Source organism: Martes martes (genome assembly GCF_963455335.1).
Source record: "Martes martes genome assembly, chromosome: 1".
NCBI classification, from domain to species: Eukaryota; Metazoa; Chordata; class Mammalia; order Carnivora; family Mustelidae; genus Martes; species Martes martes.
The window spans coordinates 204,803,023-204,819,961 of record NC_137888.1 but is presented as its reverse complement, the minus strand read 5'-3'; the positions used below and the strand labels follow the sequence as shown (position 1 = coordinate 204,819,961).

Below are 16,939 nucleotides of genomic sequence, written 5' to 3'. Positions count from 1 at the left end.
AGGGAAAAGATGTGATCGTCTACCTAGAAAGGTAAAAGAATGAAGACAGAACATATCTGAGCAAAGACAGAAAGAACACAAGTTGCAGAAGACTGGATCAACTTCCCAAACTCACAGTATTCCTCATAGAATTACACTTGTAATAGTCAATGTTAAAGATAGAATTTAAGGGAAACATAAAATAACATTACCGATAGTGAGACAAACTGTAATGAGAGAGTGCTCATACATTTTGGTCTTATGATTTCTTTACACTAGAAACCTATTGAGTCCCCTAAAGGGCTTTTGTTCAAGGGAGTTATAACTCTCCATTCATACCATATTAGTAATGAAAGTTGAGATTCTTTGAGAATATTAAATGAATAAATAATGAATTCTGGAACACTGAAAAGAAATTTAAAAAAATAAAAATTAAAAAAAAAGAAGATGTGGTCCATATATACAATGGAATATTATTCAGTCATCAGAAAGGATGAATACTCAACTTTTGCATCAACATGGATGGGACTAGAGGAGATTATGCTGAATGAAATAAGTCAAGCAGATATAAGCACACATTACCAACACATTAAAAAGAACAATAATCAACCATTGATTCAACCTAAAGGAACAACCAACTCATGCTAATATAAGAAACACTTTAGGATTATGCTAAGCGAAATAAGTCAAGCAGAGAGAGTCAAGTATCATATGGTTCCACTTATTTGTGGAGCATAACAAATAACATGGAGGACATAGGGAGATGGAGAGGAGATGGGAGTTGAGGGAAATCGGAATGGGAGGTGAACCATGAGAGACTATGGACTCTGAAAAACAATCTGAGGGTTTTGAAGGGGTGGGGGTTGGGAGGTTGGGGGAGCCAGGTGGTGGGTATTGAGGAGGGCACATGTTGCATGGAGGACTGGGTGTGGTGCAAAAACAATGAATTCTGTTATGCTGAAAAGAAATTAAAAAAAAAAACACTTTAGGAAAGTAGCTGGATTTTTAAAAACTCGTTTAGTGAAAAGTGTGGCTTTTTCTTCATTTTAGCAAATTTGTCCAATGCTGGCTGGATGGAAGAAAAGATGATGCTCTTATCTGTTTCTGCATTCAGCCTGTGGCACCATGTGGTTTTAGTTGAAACATATGACAAAAATACATTCTCTCCTTTATTGGAAAATTGAGGACCTGATGACCTCCCAAAAGGGTCTCTAGGGCCCCAGGGATCCTCATATCACACTTTGAAAACCTCTGATGTAAAATATCTAGGAATTAACCAAGCATATGCAGTATCTCCAAGGACAGAATTTTTAAAAATTTTATTTTATTTTTCCAGTGTTCCAAGATTCATTGTTTATGCACCACACCCAGTGCTCCATGCAATACATACCCTTCTTAATACCCACCACCAGGCTCACCCAACTCCCCACCCCCCTCCCCTCCAAAACCCTCAGTTTGTTTCTCAGAGTCCACAGACTCTCATGGCTCATTTCCCCCTCCAATTTCCCCCAACTCACTTCTCCTCTCCTTCTTCCAATGTCTTCTGTGTTATTCCTTATGCTCCACAGGTGAAACCATATGATAACTGACTCTCTCTGCTTGACTTATTTTACTCACATAGTGTCCTCCAGTCCCGTCCATGTTGATACAAAAGTTGGGTATTCATCCTTTCTGATGGAGGCACAATACTCCATTGTATATACAGACCACATCTTCTTTATCCATTTGACTGTCGAAGGGCATCTTGGTTCCTTCCACAGTTTGGTGATTGTGGCCATTGCTGCTATGAACATTGGGATACAGATGGCCCTTCTTTTCACTACCTCTGTATCTTCGGGGTAAATACACAATAGTGCAATTGCAGGGTCATAGGGAAGCTCTATTTTTAATTTCTTAAGGAATCTCCACACTGTTTTCCAAAGCAGATGCACCAACTTGCATTCCCACCAACAGTGTAAAGGGGTTCCCCTTTCTCCACTCCTCTCCAACACTTGTTGTTTACTGTCTTGTTAATATTGGGCATTCTAACTGGTGTAAGGTGGTATCTCAATGTGGTTTTTTTTTTTTTTCTCAATGTGGTTTTGATTTGAATCTCCCTGATGGCTAGTGATGATGAACATTTTTTCATGTGTTTATTAGCCATTTGTGTATCTTCTTTGGAGAAGTGAAGGACAGAAATTTTAATCACAGATAGATATGTAGAAGATAGTATGGATACATGGAAAATATGGAAACCACTGTGCTCTCTTGGGTGGGGTAAGCTAATATAGCAATTACATCAGTTATTCCTCATATTCAGTGCAACTGCATTTATAGTGGATATTAAGGAGGGCACATAATGCATGGAACACTGGATGTGGTGCATAAACAATAAATCTTGGAACACTGAAAAAATAAAGTAAAATTTAAAAAGATAATAAAAGCAGTACATGCTGTAACACATTAAAAAAAGTAGTTAAATTTAAGAACTATCTTAAACTTCTTTCTGAAAGATAGTCAGTGAAAAGCTATACTGGTCTTCTAAAAAGGGAATACACAAGAGAGATAGAGATATCCCCCCCCCCCACATTGAGACTCACTATAGACTAGGAATCATTTTAAAAAGTGTGACAATGGAACAGATGTGTATGATCATGCTGGTTGGATATCTCAGAAAATATCCCTGCTTGATTTTAAACACAATATGTGATAAAGGTGGGAGCACAATTCAAATGGAAAAAATGGATTGTTGACTGGTTTCTGGTGGAAAACTTGTGGGTTTATGAAGTGGTGCAAATCTGGATTCCTGCCCAAGACAACAACCAAAATAGATGGATTTTAGGCATAAAATGAAATATAACTTTAATAGGAAAGAGTGTAGGAGAATAACCTTGTGATTTCAGAATGAAGAAGGACTTCTTAACCAAAACTCAAAACCACAAATATTAAGGTGATATGGAGAAAGGAGAACCCTTTTACACTGTTGGTGGGAATGCAAACTGGTGCAGCCACTCTGGAAAACAGCATGGAGGTTCCTCAAAAAGTTAAAAATAGAACTACCCTGTATCCAGCAATTGCACTACTACATATTTACCAAAAGAACAAAAAAAATACAAATTCAAAGGTATACATGCACCCTGATGTTTATAGCAGCATTATCTGCAATAGCTAAATTATGGGAACAGCTCGAGTGTTGGATAAAGAAGATGTGGTTTCTACACACAATGGAATATTACTCAGCCATCAAAAGAATGAAATCTTGCTGTTTGCAACAACATGGATGGAACTAGAGAATATTATGCTAAATGAAATAAGCCAGTTAGGGAAAGACAAATAGCATATGATTTCACTCATATATGGAATTTAAGAAACAGACAAAGGAGCAAAGGGGAAAAAAAAAGGGAGAGAGTGATTCTTAACTTTAGAGAAAAGAGACTCTTAACTATAGAGAAAAAACTGTTGGTTACCAGAGGGGAGAGGGTAGGGGGTGGGAGAAATAGGTGATGGGGATTGAAGTGTACACTTGTTGTGATGAACATGGGGTATTGTATGGAAGTGTTGAATTAGTATATTGAACACCTGAAACTAATATTACATCGTATGTTAACTAGGGGGTTTGAAATAACAACTTAAAAAATACACAAAATACAGAAGCATATCTTCTGTAGGTGCTGATGCCATTCTTTGGAGATAAATGCTAACTGCTCAGGAAAGGAAACAGACATGAAAAGTTCCCCAAGGATTTTGTTCAACAACAACAACAAAAACAAAGGATATCAAGGATCTATGAATAGGCAGGTGGAATTTGGGGAAAGAAACTTTGCATTGCTGAAAATTGACCAGGAAATACTATCTAGAATAAGTAAGACACCAGTTACATTCAGAAGGAGAAACCTCAATGCAGAAATGAGCCAAGGATATGAGCAAAGAACTCACAGATGGGGTTTCACAGACACAGGAAAGGGTGGTTTTAGACAAGGAAAGGGCAGAGGAAAACCACTGTGCACTTTCACTGTACACCTATTCATTTCTCCAGACTAGAAAGTGCCTGGGGTTAATCGAGATATGGAGAGAAAACAATCCTGATGGCCTGCTGGCGAGAACCAAGAATGCAGAAGAACAGACTTCACCTGCTCTGTGCAACAGCACATGTTCTTCTGAGCATCTATCTTGATTGTTCACACCTGTCTGAAGGGAGAATGTCAGAGGATGTTTCAGTAGCATTGCCTGAAGTGGGGAAATGGACAAGCCTGCTTAAGAACTGTAATTGGGAAGAGGGCAGTTCACATGGGCTGGGTTCAACTGTTGGGGCCCAGGCAGGAGTTCGATGCACACACAGCAGGTAAAGGAACCTATAAAATGATCTTAAGTAAATGAAGCAAAAGCAGATGAACATTCAAACATAATTCCATTTGGGCACATGAAAATTAGAGCACCTGAAATTACTTTGGATGATGCTGTAATAGGGTATATATGTTTCTATACGTTTCTCAAAACCCAAGGATGGGTAACAGAGTCAACCCTAATATAAGTTAAGTTAAGTTAATAATTATGTATCTATCCATATTGGATCACCAATTGGAACAAATGCACCACAAGAATACCAGATTGTACAGCCTTCAGCAATGCTGGCCTCAACTCACCAGATGCCAGTAGCTTCCCCGCCCTCCCCATGAGCTCTGATAACCAGGAGGTCCTCCAGGCAAGTACAAATATTTTGCATTGGATGTGCAGAATCAGCCCCAAACAAGAATGCAGACTTAGAAGCTGCAAAGGGCACTAGGCTGTGTGAGAATCCAGGACCCAGAGTGGGCAACCTGAGAATAACCCCAGCAGTTCCCCAAGGCTAAAAGCCTGTCTTATGACCCTTCTCCTAGACTCTGTCCCCATCCCAAGTTTCGGTCTTGCTCCCCACAACTGTACGAATATCACCACCTACCCTGTCCTCCTCAGCCTGGGCTATCTCTTCCAGGAAGCAGCCAGTGGGGAAGGCAGAAGAAGCTCCCCTGCCTGAGGCTGTCAGTGGCACACAGAGGCAGGTGTGGGGCCAGACCTTGAGGCTCCTGGATGCTCTGTGCTTTACCCCTGCTGCAGCTTCCCAACAGGCTGCTCCCCAGGGCCTCCCTGGGACACCAACTTGCAAGGTCTGCCCTCAGAGTCTGGAGAGGCCAGGAAGATCATCAGGGGGCCTCTGGGGACCCGCAGCCTCTATTCCTTCCTCCAGTAGCCCAACACAACCAAGGCTCCCTATTGTTCTCTCTGCCCTGAGTGCCCTAGCCCCTGGTGAGGCCTAGGAACTCCCAGTCTTGGGAGAGACAGGACTGGATTAGATGCCCTCAGCCAGTTGGGGTCAGAGCAGGGTCAGAGGGAAGAAAGGAGCTGGAGCGGCCCAGAATGGGAATTCAGGGCTCTGCCCTGGGGTCAAGGCAGCTGGAAGTCTTCCCAGAATAAAGGTAATTTAGAGCTGGGTCTTGGAGAGTCTCTTCTCATGGTCAATGGAAGTGTTCAGTGTCTTCTGGCCAAAACGGAAAGCCCCACTTCTCCTCTTGGTAGATTTACCCTGTGTTGTCATGGTGATCCAGCCAGAGAATTCACATTAGTATGTGCACCCTTGGGATGTAATAACACATTTGGTCTTTGTCCAGTTCCTAAGACACAGCCCCTAAGCCCCTGTCTCAGGAGTGATAATAGTAGCTTCTGTATGCTAATAAGATGAATGGTGGCTGGAGGCCCCATCTCTCCTTGTGGTCAAGTTCTTCCCTATCCCTCTTTTCCTGGTAGTCCAGGCCAAAGAATCTACATTAACATCTGCCTCTCTGTGATATAGTCAAGCTAATATTTTGTTTCTTGTGTGTCTTTGTTTACTGACCATCTGATGAGAGTCTTTGTATGCTCATGAGATGACTGGAGGCTGTGGGTTTAACATTACAAAGTATCTGCTGCCTCCAGCTCTAATACCTGGCCTCATCTTTGAGTAATAGTTTTCCAGGAAGATCCAGGAAGATCCAGGAAGGTCTCCTTCCCAAATGCTCAGACGTATGTTTTACCAAACCCCCAGCATGGGAATCAGACAGGCCTAACATTCCATGTGACCCCCTGCATTCATGTGTTGTGTGCCCTCCACCAGCATTTCTCCTCTGCATAATAATAGTACCCATACCATTGACCTCTCTTCTGTCATTTGAGATAGCACTGTGCTCTCCAGCAAATCCCCTAGATAGATTCAAGTGAAACAGGAATGAGAATTTGATGTTTTACTGAAGGTAATGTGGGGAAAAGGGAAAGGGATTTCCATAAGATGTCAGTTAGCAACACAGTTTTAATATTCTGCATGTTCTTATCCAAACACTGAACATCTCCTCCCTTAGCTCTTTCCCTCTCCCTCCCTTCCTCTTTCTCTTTACTTCACATTCAGACATCCTTCAGTCAACTCAGATCAACATAGAAACTCATTTAGGGTCAATTCCCTCCAAAGACAGTGAGAACTATAAAGAGTTTGTCTTGGAGACAAATAGTTTATTTTCTCTTGTGCATATGTTATAATTAAAAGATAATACTTATACAACACTGGACACAGTGCCTAATAAGAAAAGCCCCAATGCTGGTGGCATTTATTATTTTACTTACTCTTGTTGTGCTTATGGTAGAGGAGGGGAAGTTCTGCCCTACTTGTCCATGCAAGAAGAACCATTGCCATCAGTGGCCTGACACATCATTGTGATGCCCCCAACTGGCCCATAGGTAAATAACACATTTTAGACATAGGTACTGGGATGGACTTCATCACATGGTGTCAAGAACGAGAGATGGTGATCACTAGAGGCTATGCAAGAGAGAACAAATTGAAAACAAACTGAAGGGGGGAAAAAAAGTCTATCATGCATCCAACACCTATGGATGCATCCCACGATACCTGTTTAGTATTCTCATATACTAAATCTCTATGACAGTCCTATGGAGACAGTCATTACTATTCCCAGCTCTGCTATCATATTTCCTCATGACCAAACTGGCCATCAGGAACTTAGAGGACTGAATTTTCTCTGGAAACTTTTCTTTATGGCATTCTTGAGCTCCTTATTCCTGAGGCTGAAAATGATTGGGCTGAGAAAGGGGGTGAAGACTGTATAGGTGGTGGCCATCAGAGTATTACTGTCCATAGAATGGGATCCCTTGGGCTTGAGATAGATAATGGAGGCAAAACCATAGTGCACAATGACCACAGTGAGGTGGGACACACATGTGGAGAAGGTCTTGTGCCTGCCTTCAGCCGAAGGGATCCTCAATATGGCAGCCACAATGAAGATATAGGAGAGAATGATGAGGAATAAACATCCCATCAGAGCTGTGACACATACCAGGATCACACCCAAGGTGACAGAGGATGTCTCCTTCCCACAGGCCAACTTTAGGAGGGAAAACACGTGGCAGCCAAAATGATGGATCACATTAGACCCACAGAAGGTGAGATGAAAAACTATCAGGGTCACCATCATCCCCATGACTGAGCCACCAGCCCAGGTCCAGGACACCAGACGAGCACAGGTGCGGGTACTCATGAGCACATTGTAGCGCAGGGGGTGGCAGATGGCCACGTAGCGGTCATAGCCCATGATCATGAGCAGGAAGGAGTGGGTGAAGCCGAATGTGAAAGAGAAGAACATCTGGCTGGCACAGGCCACAAAGCTGATGGAATGGTGGCTGGAGAGCATGTCAACCAGCATGCGAGGTGTGACAGCAACAGTGAACAGAATCTCAGAGGTGGACAGGGCACATAAGAAGAGGTACATGGGTGTGTGCAGGCTCTGCTCATTCCAGACAGTGGCCATGATGATCAGGTTCCCCAGCAGGGTGAACAGGTACATCAGCAGGTACAGCAAGAAGAGGATGGGCAGGATATGCTGTGGGAAGTTGGAGAAACCCAGAAGGATGAATTCGGACACCATGCTATAGTTCTGACCAGTTCCGGATGCTGCATCTGTTCAGATCATGGAGGGAATGAAGGCGACCAGAATAAAAATCATAAAGAACATGAATCTATGTAACAATAACCTTAAAAAATCTACAAAATGTAGGAACTTTAGATGCAGTGTGTTAGGATTGGGAAAATGACAAGGATACTCACTGTTTCTGCTGTTCTTTAGCATGGAACTGAAAGCTGTGAGTGGTGCTCTAAGGAAAGAAAAGAAAGAAGACATGTAAGAATTGGAAAGGAAGAGACCTGCTCATCTGACAGAAAAAACAAAAGAATGAAATCAGAACATACCACAATGTGAGAGAGCACTGAGCTGTAGAAGACAAGATTTGCTTCTAAAAACCAGTATTTCTCATAGAATTACACCAATAGTCATCATTAAAAGTATGAGTTTGAAGTAAAAAGTAAGATATCATTCCCACGAATGACACAAAGTATAAAGAAACAGCTCTCTAGCATTTTGGTCTGGCGATTTCTTTACACTCAAAGAAAAGTTGAGCCTCTAATGGGCTTTTGTTTGGGGGCATTATCACTCCCCATGTTCACCAGATTAGAAAGAAACACAGATTTTCTGACAATATTCAATTATGGATACATTCTAAAGAAGAATCAACCTGTTCAATGTCAATGTAAGTAACAATTATTTAGGAAAGTAACTACTTTTACAAAACTAACATTTAGTGACAAGAGTGGTTTCTTTCCCACCCTCCTCCTCCTCTTCCTCCTCCTTCTTCTTACATTTTAGCAAATTTGTCCCATGCTGGCTGGGTGGGAGACAAGATGATGCTTGTATCTACTTCTTCATTCAGGCTATGGCAATATGTGGTTGTAGTTGAAGCATATGATGAAAATACATCCTCACCTTCATTGGAAAACTGAGAACCTGATGGTCCCCCAAAAAGGGTCTCTGGGACCCCAGGGTCCTCATATCACACTTTGGAAGCCTCTGTTGTAAAATATCTAGGGATCAATCAAACACATGAATGCCTCCAAATTCAGAAATTTTTACCATTAATAAAATGCAGGGGATTTAAATACATAGAGAAAGATCTACACTCTCAGATGAGGTCAGCGAGTATGGAAATGATAACACTTCTTCCTCAAATCAGAGCACCAGAGCAACTACACTTTCAGTGAATCAGCTGTACATCTCATAGCAGTTTCCTCAAATCCCTTCTGAAAACTAAGGTCAGTGCAAAACCATACTGATGTTCTAAAAGTGGAGTCAATAGGAAAGAAATGCGCTGGCAGGTATGAAGACTCATCATAGACATTAAACACATCATAGTCATTTTTAAGTGTGAACCTGGAACAGACACAGACACTGATCAAACTGACTGGATACCTCAGAAAATATCCCCACATGAGTCACTGCTTAACATGTGCTAAAGGTGGGAGCACAAATCAAAGGGAAAACGTGGATTGTTTAGGAGTTTGTGGTGGGAAAACTGGTTCTTTTATGAAGCAAACTCAGTCTGAATTTCTGCCCAAGACCATATGCAAAGGTAGATTCCAGGATTCAAGACATAAATATGAAATATGACCATGGGAAGTTAATAGGAGAAGGTATAGGAGAGGAATTTTGTTGATCTAGGGTTGGGGAAGGACTTCTTAAACAAACTTCGGAAACACAAACATTAGGTGTTTTTGAAAGAATGAAAACATCAACAGGAAGAGTATTTGTTCAACAAATGATGTTCTGGATCCAGCTAAGAGTAGATGGAAAGGTGAGGAAAGATCACTGTCATTGTCCACAACTGACCAGGGAACATGATGTAGAATAAACAAAAAACCAGTTCCATCTACAAGAAGTAGAAATCTCAACACAGAAATGAGCAAAGGTGTGAGCAGAGAGCTCACATTGGGTATAGCACAAGCAAAGGAAAACATGCTAAAAAGAAAGAGAGAGAGAGAGAGAGAGAGAGAAAGGAAGAGAAATGCAGTGGAAATTCAGTGTCTACGTATTGTATTTAAGAATTAGAAAGTGCCCAGTGCTGATCAGGTATGGGGAGAAAGCAATATTAGTGCACAGTCTCTGAGAACCAGAGGGTTAAAATTAAGAGTTCCTGGGCTCTATGTACTAGCTCATGTACTCCTGAGTATCTATTTCCATTGCTGACAGGTATTTATAAGGGAAAATGTCAGGGAATGTTATGTAGCTTTGCTTGTAGTGAGAAATGTGGAAAGTGCTTGTCCATAAGTGGGAAGAGGGCAGGTCACATGGGCTGGATGCAACTACTGGAGCTCTAGACAGAGTTTGATGTGCACACAGCAGCATAAATGAACCTGTAAATGATCTTGAGTTAATGAAGCATAAGCACATGAACACTCTAGCATAATTCCATTTGGGTACATGAAAATTAAAGCACCTGAAATATTCTGGATGATGCTATAATGGTGTGTACAAGTCACTGTACATTTGCCCAAACCCAAGAATGTGAAATGTAGACAGTGAACCCTAATGTAACCTGTGGGTTGAGTTAATAATAATTTATCCATATTGGTTCACCAACTGGAACAATTGCACCATAAGAATACCAGATTGTACAATCTTTAGCAGCAACCCTTGCCTCCACTCGCCAGATGCCAGTACCATCCCTTACCTCCTCAGGAGCAGGGACAACCAAAAGGTCCTCCATGCATGTACAAACATTTGAGGAGGGGGAGTAGGAGCCCCAAACAAGAATGCAGACTTAGGAGCTGCAATGGGCACTAGGCTGAGAAAGAACGTAAGACCCAGAATGGGCAACCTAAGAAGACCCCCAGCAGTTGCCCAAGGCTAAAACCCTGTCTTATGACCCTTCTCCCAGACCCTGTTCCCATCACCAGTCTGGGCCTTGCTTCCCACAACTGTATGAGTATTATCACCTACCTGTCCCTCCTGGTCTTTCTCAGCCTGGGCTGCCTCTTCCAGGAAGCAGACAGCAGGGGAGGGCAGAAGAAACTCTTCTGCCTGAGGCTATCAACAGCGCACAGGGGCAGGTGTGGGGCCAGACCTCAGGGCTCCTGGAACTGATGCTGTGTGCTTTACCCCTGCTGTAGCTTCCCAGCTGGCTGCTCCCCAGGACTTCCCCAGGATACCAACCTGAAAAGTCTGCTCTCAGGTTCTTGAGAGGCTAGAAGGATCATCAGGGGACCTCCAGGGACTAGCAGCCACTATTCCTCCCTCCAACACTCCAAGACAATCAAGGCTCCCTTCTGTCTCTCTCTGCCCAGAGAGACCCAGTCCCTGATGAGGACTAGGAGCTCCCATTGTTGAGGGAGACGGGGCAAGATTAGATGCCTTCAACCACTTGGGGTCGGGACAGGGACAGAGGGAAGGCAGGAGCTGGAGCAGCCCAGAATGGGAATCCAGGGCTCTGCCCCGGGGCCAAGGCTTTCCAGAATAAGGGTAATTTAGAGGTTGGTCTTGGAGACTTTTCCCTCGGTCTTTGGAAGTGTTCAGAGTCTTCTGACCAAACTGGATAGCTCCACTTCTTCCTTGGTTGACTTACCTTTTCTCTGTTGTCACGGTGATCCAAGCCAGTGAATCTCTTTAGCATGTGCATCCTTGGGCTCTAATAACACATTTGCTCTTTGTCCAGTTCCTGAGATAGACCCCCTATGCTCTTGTCTCAAGAGTAATATAGTGGCCTCTGTATGTTACTGAGATGAGTGGTGGCTGAGGGCACCTGGATAGTTTTAGGAAGGGGGCTGGCTGCTCACCAGAACAACCAAGAGGGTGATTAGAGAATTGGAACCTCCAGGGAGGGGAGGGGATACAGACTGATATTCAATACAGGTGATGAATGATTTAATCAATCATGTCTGTGTCATCAAACCCCCATAAAACTCCCTAAACCCTGGGATTCAGAAACCTTCCCAACTCGTGGGATGTGCAGAGAGGGCATGGAAGTTCCTCGCTCTTTCCTTCATACCTTGCAGTATACATATCTTTTATTTTCTGTTCTTGAGTTGTTTACTCATAATAAACTGGGAAGAGTAAGTGTTGTATTTTCCTGATTTCTGAGAGTCATTCCAGCAAAGTATTCAAACTGAGGAGTGTGGAAACCCCCACCTTTTTAGCCACATCAGAAAGAAGTGCAGGTGCCCTGGGCAGTAAATATGTGTGACTGGTATCTCCAGGTTTTTAGTGTCAGAACTGAACAGAATTATAGGACACCAACGTGGTGTCTGGGTAGTTGGAGAATTGGTCATTGGTATGGAAAGAATTTACACGTTTCGTGTCTTGAGTATTAGAGGCATAAATAGTTCACTTTCTCTCCTTTGTCCAGTCAGAAACATTGTCCCTTCTACATCTGAAATCAACCTCAATTTGCCACTCCACCCTATCCAAGATGCCCTCATGCACCTCTCCCCATCTTTTCCTGCATCTGCCCACTCTGCCTGCCCTCATCAGGCTGCTTCCCTCACACCAGCCAGAGGAGGTCCCTACAAACAGAATCTGACCACTTTGGAAAACTGTTTCGCAGCGTCTATTCAAGCTGAACATAGGTATTCCCTATGAGTCAGTATTTACACACCTAACTATAGACCCAACACAACATATAAGTATTAATCTGCCAAAGAACATGTACTGGATGTCATAAGAACACCCTCTTAGGAAGCCCCAACTGGAAATATCCATGAGAATGTTCATGTAATGGAATACAGCTCTTCCCTTTATGAATTTAAAAAGCATTTATTGGTCCCCATTCCCCTTAAAACAAACTCCTCAGTTGGATACCATTGTCTTGCACGCTCATGCCCTTCCCACCTGTCTGCCTTCAATTCCAGAAACACACTAGTGACCTCCAACTCTCCCTGGTGCACTGAACATACCACTGTCCCAAATGCACTATGCCTTTTTCCACCCTGAGACTTTGTACTTGCTGTCCCCTCTGTCTGGAAACCCTTCTTCCACCAGCCTGGTCAGCTGAATCATACCTACTCACCCTTCAGGTCTCCCTGTAGACATCACCAATTTCAAAGCCTCTAAATCGCAGGGTGGGTCTGAGACCCACACTTAGCTTCTGCAGATCCCTAGGCTGTCCCGAACACTCCTCTGACTACTCTGTGCTCTCTTCTTTGGTTATATGACAGCTTCCCTCGGTGGACCATGGAAAGGATAGAGCAGAGCCCTAGCCCTTTGTCATTGCTGGATTTGAGCACCTAAAATATTTCCATATAGAATAAGCCTTCAATAATATTTCTTGACTATATGAATGAATAAATAAGGGCAAAGAGCTGTGAGAACATATAGCATTCTTTTCTGTTCATGAACATGGGCAATGACTGCTTTGTGGCCATCTGCCTCTCCCTGAGGTACAATGTGTTCATGAGTCCACATGGCTATGCCATGTCATGTCCTGGTCCTGGGTCATAGGGATGATGGTGACCCTGATAGTTTTTCACCTCACCTTCTGTGGGTCTAAAGTAATCCATGATTTTTTCTACAACATGCTTTCCCTCCTAACCTTGGCTGTGGGAATAAGACATCCTCTGTTACCTTGGTTGTGGTCCTAGTATGTGTCACAGCTCTGATGTGCTGTTTATTCTTAATCATCCTCTTCTATGTCTTCATTGTTGCTGCCGTATTGAGGATCCCCTCAGCTGAGCGCAGCACAAGACCTTCTCCTCATGTGTGTCCCACCTCACTGTGGTCATCGTGCTCTATGGTTTTGCCTCCATTATCTACCTCAAGCCCAAGGGCCTGCCTTCTATGGACCATAACATTTTGAGGGCCATCACCTACAGTCCTCACCCCCTTTCTCAGCTGATCATTTTCAGCCTCATAAGATGCTCAAGAATGCCATAAAAATGTAACTGGAGAGATTATGCTAAGTGAAATAAGTCAAGCAGAGAAAGACAATTATATGGTTTCACTTATTTATGGAAAATAAGGAATAGCAGAGGACATTAGGAGAAGGAAGGGAAGAACAAAGTTGGGGGATATAGAGGGGAAGATGAACCATGAGAGACTATGGACTCTGGAAATCAAACTGAGGGTTTTAGAGTAGAGGCGTGTGGTGGGATAGTTGAGCCCAGTGATGGGTATTAACGAGGACACGTATTGCATGGAGTCCTGAATGTTATATGCAAACAATGAATCATGGAACACTACATCAAAACGTAAGGATGTACCGTATGGTGACTAGCAAAACATCATCATTGTCATCGTCGTCATCATCATCATCATCATCAAGAATGCCATAAAGAAAAACTTCCAGAGAAAATTCATTCCCCTAAGCTCTTGATGGCCAGTTTGATAGTAAGGAGAGACTCTCATCAGATGGTCAGTAAACAAAGACACACAAGAGACCAAATATTAGTTTGATTATATCACAGAGAGACAGATGTTAATGTGGATTCTTCGGCTTGGACCACCAAGAGGGCTGGGAATAATAACATCTGTCTCTACATGACTGTTGTAGGGTTTCAAGGATATGAAAATACACACATCCATAGGTGATGGATGCATGTTTGGTATTGTATTTTGGTTATTGTGCACTATGGTTTCTCTCTGGCTATGTGAAGGGGGTGTGTGCCTAGGGCTGCACCTGCCCTCTTCCCTGAAAAGTGTCTATTCCTTCTAAAGACAGCTTTGCCCTCACAGTCATGACCACACTTCTTTCTGCAGGCACCTGAGAGAGATGCATTCCTGATCACCAATGGCACACACATGCAGATTGTAATGGATTCCTGCCTCACCACTTCAGGGCAGTGTGGCTGGGGAGAAATCATCTCTCAGATTTGCATTTTCTGCATTTCTTTTTAAATTTATTTTTATTTTGTTTAAAGGTTTTATTTATTTGATAGAGAAAGAGATCACAAGTAGACAGAGAGGCAGGCAGAGCAAGAGGGGGAAGCAGGCTCCCCGCTGAGCAGAGAACCCTAACTCGGGACTCTCTGCTCAGTGGGGAGTCTGCTTTGATCCCAGGACCCTGAGATGATGACCTGATCCGAAGGCAGAGGCTTAACCCACAGAGCCACCCAGTTGGCCCTCTTCTTAAATTTTTTTGTTGTGTTATGTTAGTCACCATAAAATACATTAATTAGTTTTTGATGCAGTGTTCCAAGTTCATTGTTTATGTACAACACCCAGCACTCCATGCAATGCATTTTCTGCATTTCGAAAATGTGAATAGTAATGAATGTGGGTCATACAAACCATGAGTCTCTGTCTCTCTCTGTCTCTGTCTCTGTCTCTCTCTCTTTTTTTTTTTGGCTTTGGAAAAGTTTAACATTATTGTTTTTTAATGGCTTTTTTTTTTTTTTTACACAAAGATAAACTCAAAATGGATAAAAGATCTCAACATGAGGCAGGAATCTACCAAAGTCCTAGAGGAGAACATAGACAGTAACCTCTTTGACATTGGCCACAGCAACTTCTTTCAAGACACGTCTCCAAACCATAAGAGACTCTTTTTTGTTTTGTTTTGTTCAATTACTTACTGAACTAAATGAGAATCAACAGGTAATAAATTCATTAGGTAGAAGTTATGGGAAGGATTCAACTAATATTACGTAAGAAAATTCTCCCATTCTGTTCTAGCCATATTGGTTTTCTTTCTGTTACAAGAGCAATGCCCAAAGATACAGATGTAGTGAAAAGAAGGGCCATCTGTACCCCATAAGAGACTCTTAATCTCACGAAACAAACTGAGGGTTGCTGGGGTGGGGAGATAGGGATAGGGTGGTTGGGTTATGGACATTGGGGAGGGTATGTGATATGGTGAGTGCTGTGAAATGTGTAAGCCTGATGATTCACAGACCTGTACCCCTGAAGCAAATAATACATTATATGTTAATTTAAAAAAGAAATAAATAAGGAAATAATGACAAAAAATGTGGGTCATGTCTAAATGTTCAGAAATAATAATTTATTTTGAGACTGGTAGAGTGAATGCACAGATATCCTTCCTACAACATTTGGCAAGCAGCAGACACTCATCTTTGATGGCCATTCTTAACTTTATTTTTATAAAACATCTGCTGCTTGCAACTCATATATCTGGCCATAGCTTTGAATAAGAATTTAAACAAGCAGAAGGCCCCCTTTCTGGATGCTGAGATATATGGTTTCCCAAACCCCAACATGGGAGTCTGATAAACTTTCATGTGACTCCTTCATTCAGGTTTTGGTATAACCTCCACCTACATTTCTCATCTGCGCTCAGGGTATGACCTCTCTCTGTGCCATTTTGACACAGCACTGTGTCCTCCAACATATCCAACCATAGAGATTCAAGTAAAACACAGGAAGGAGAAATTAATGTTTTACTGAAAGTAGTGTGGGAAAATAGGGACAAGGATTTCCATGAGATATCAGAATGCAACACCTTTTTAACATTGTATATGCTTTTACCTAAGCACTGAACCTTCTCCCCCTCACCTCTCTGTCTCTCTGTCTCTCTATCTCTACTTTGCCTTTGGACATCAGCCACTCAACTCTTATCCACATTGAAACCTCCTTAGGATCGATCCTCTTCATAGACAGTGAGGAACTATGAACAGTCAACTACTTCCTTGAAGACAAACAGTTTATGGTTTTTCGTGCATTTGTTATAATTAAAAGATAATAATTATACAACACTGGACACAGTACCTGATAAGAAAAGCCCCAGTGCTGGTGGTCTTTATTATTATGTTTATTTGTTTATCTTTATGGTGGGGGAGGGAAGGTCCTCCTTTGCTTCTTCATTCAAGAAGAACCGTTGGCATCAGTGCCCAGACACAGCCACATGATGCCCCCACCAGCCCATAGGTAGATAACACGTTCTTAGACAGAGGTAATGGGTTGGAGTTTATCATATGGGGTCAAAAACAAGAGATGATGATTGCTAGAGCTTATGTACAATTGGAGAAAAACAAATACATAGCATGCATCCAACACATATTGATGCATCCAGTAATAGCTATTCAGTATTTTCATATACTGAATACTTACAAAAGTTCAATGGAAAGAGTCTTTATTATTCCCAGCCCTTCTGTCATATTTCATTACCACCATATTTCCTCTAGCCA

The 16,939-nt window shown here is 42.4% G+C and overlaps 1 protein-coding gene across 1 annotated transcript; it reads right to left on the bottom strand.

The window, feature by feature from the left end:
* Positions 1-6,974: 6,974 nt before the first annotated feature.
* On the bottom strand, positions 6,975-7,904 carry LOC308356949 (olfactory receptor 10H4-like; the record flags this gene model as incomplete). The annotated part of the gene is made up of 1 exon (XM_080826351.1): positions 6,975-7,904. One exon carries the CDS (start codon positions 7,902-7,904, stop codon positions 6,975-6,977), a length of 930 nt encoding a protein of 309 aa, XP_080682477.1.
* Positions 7,905-16,939: the final 9,035 nt, after the last annotated feature.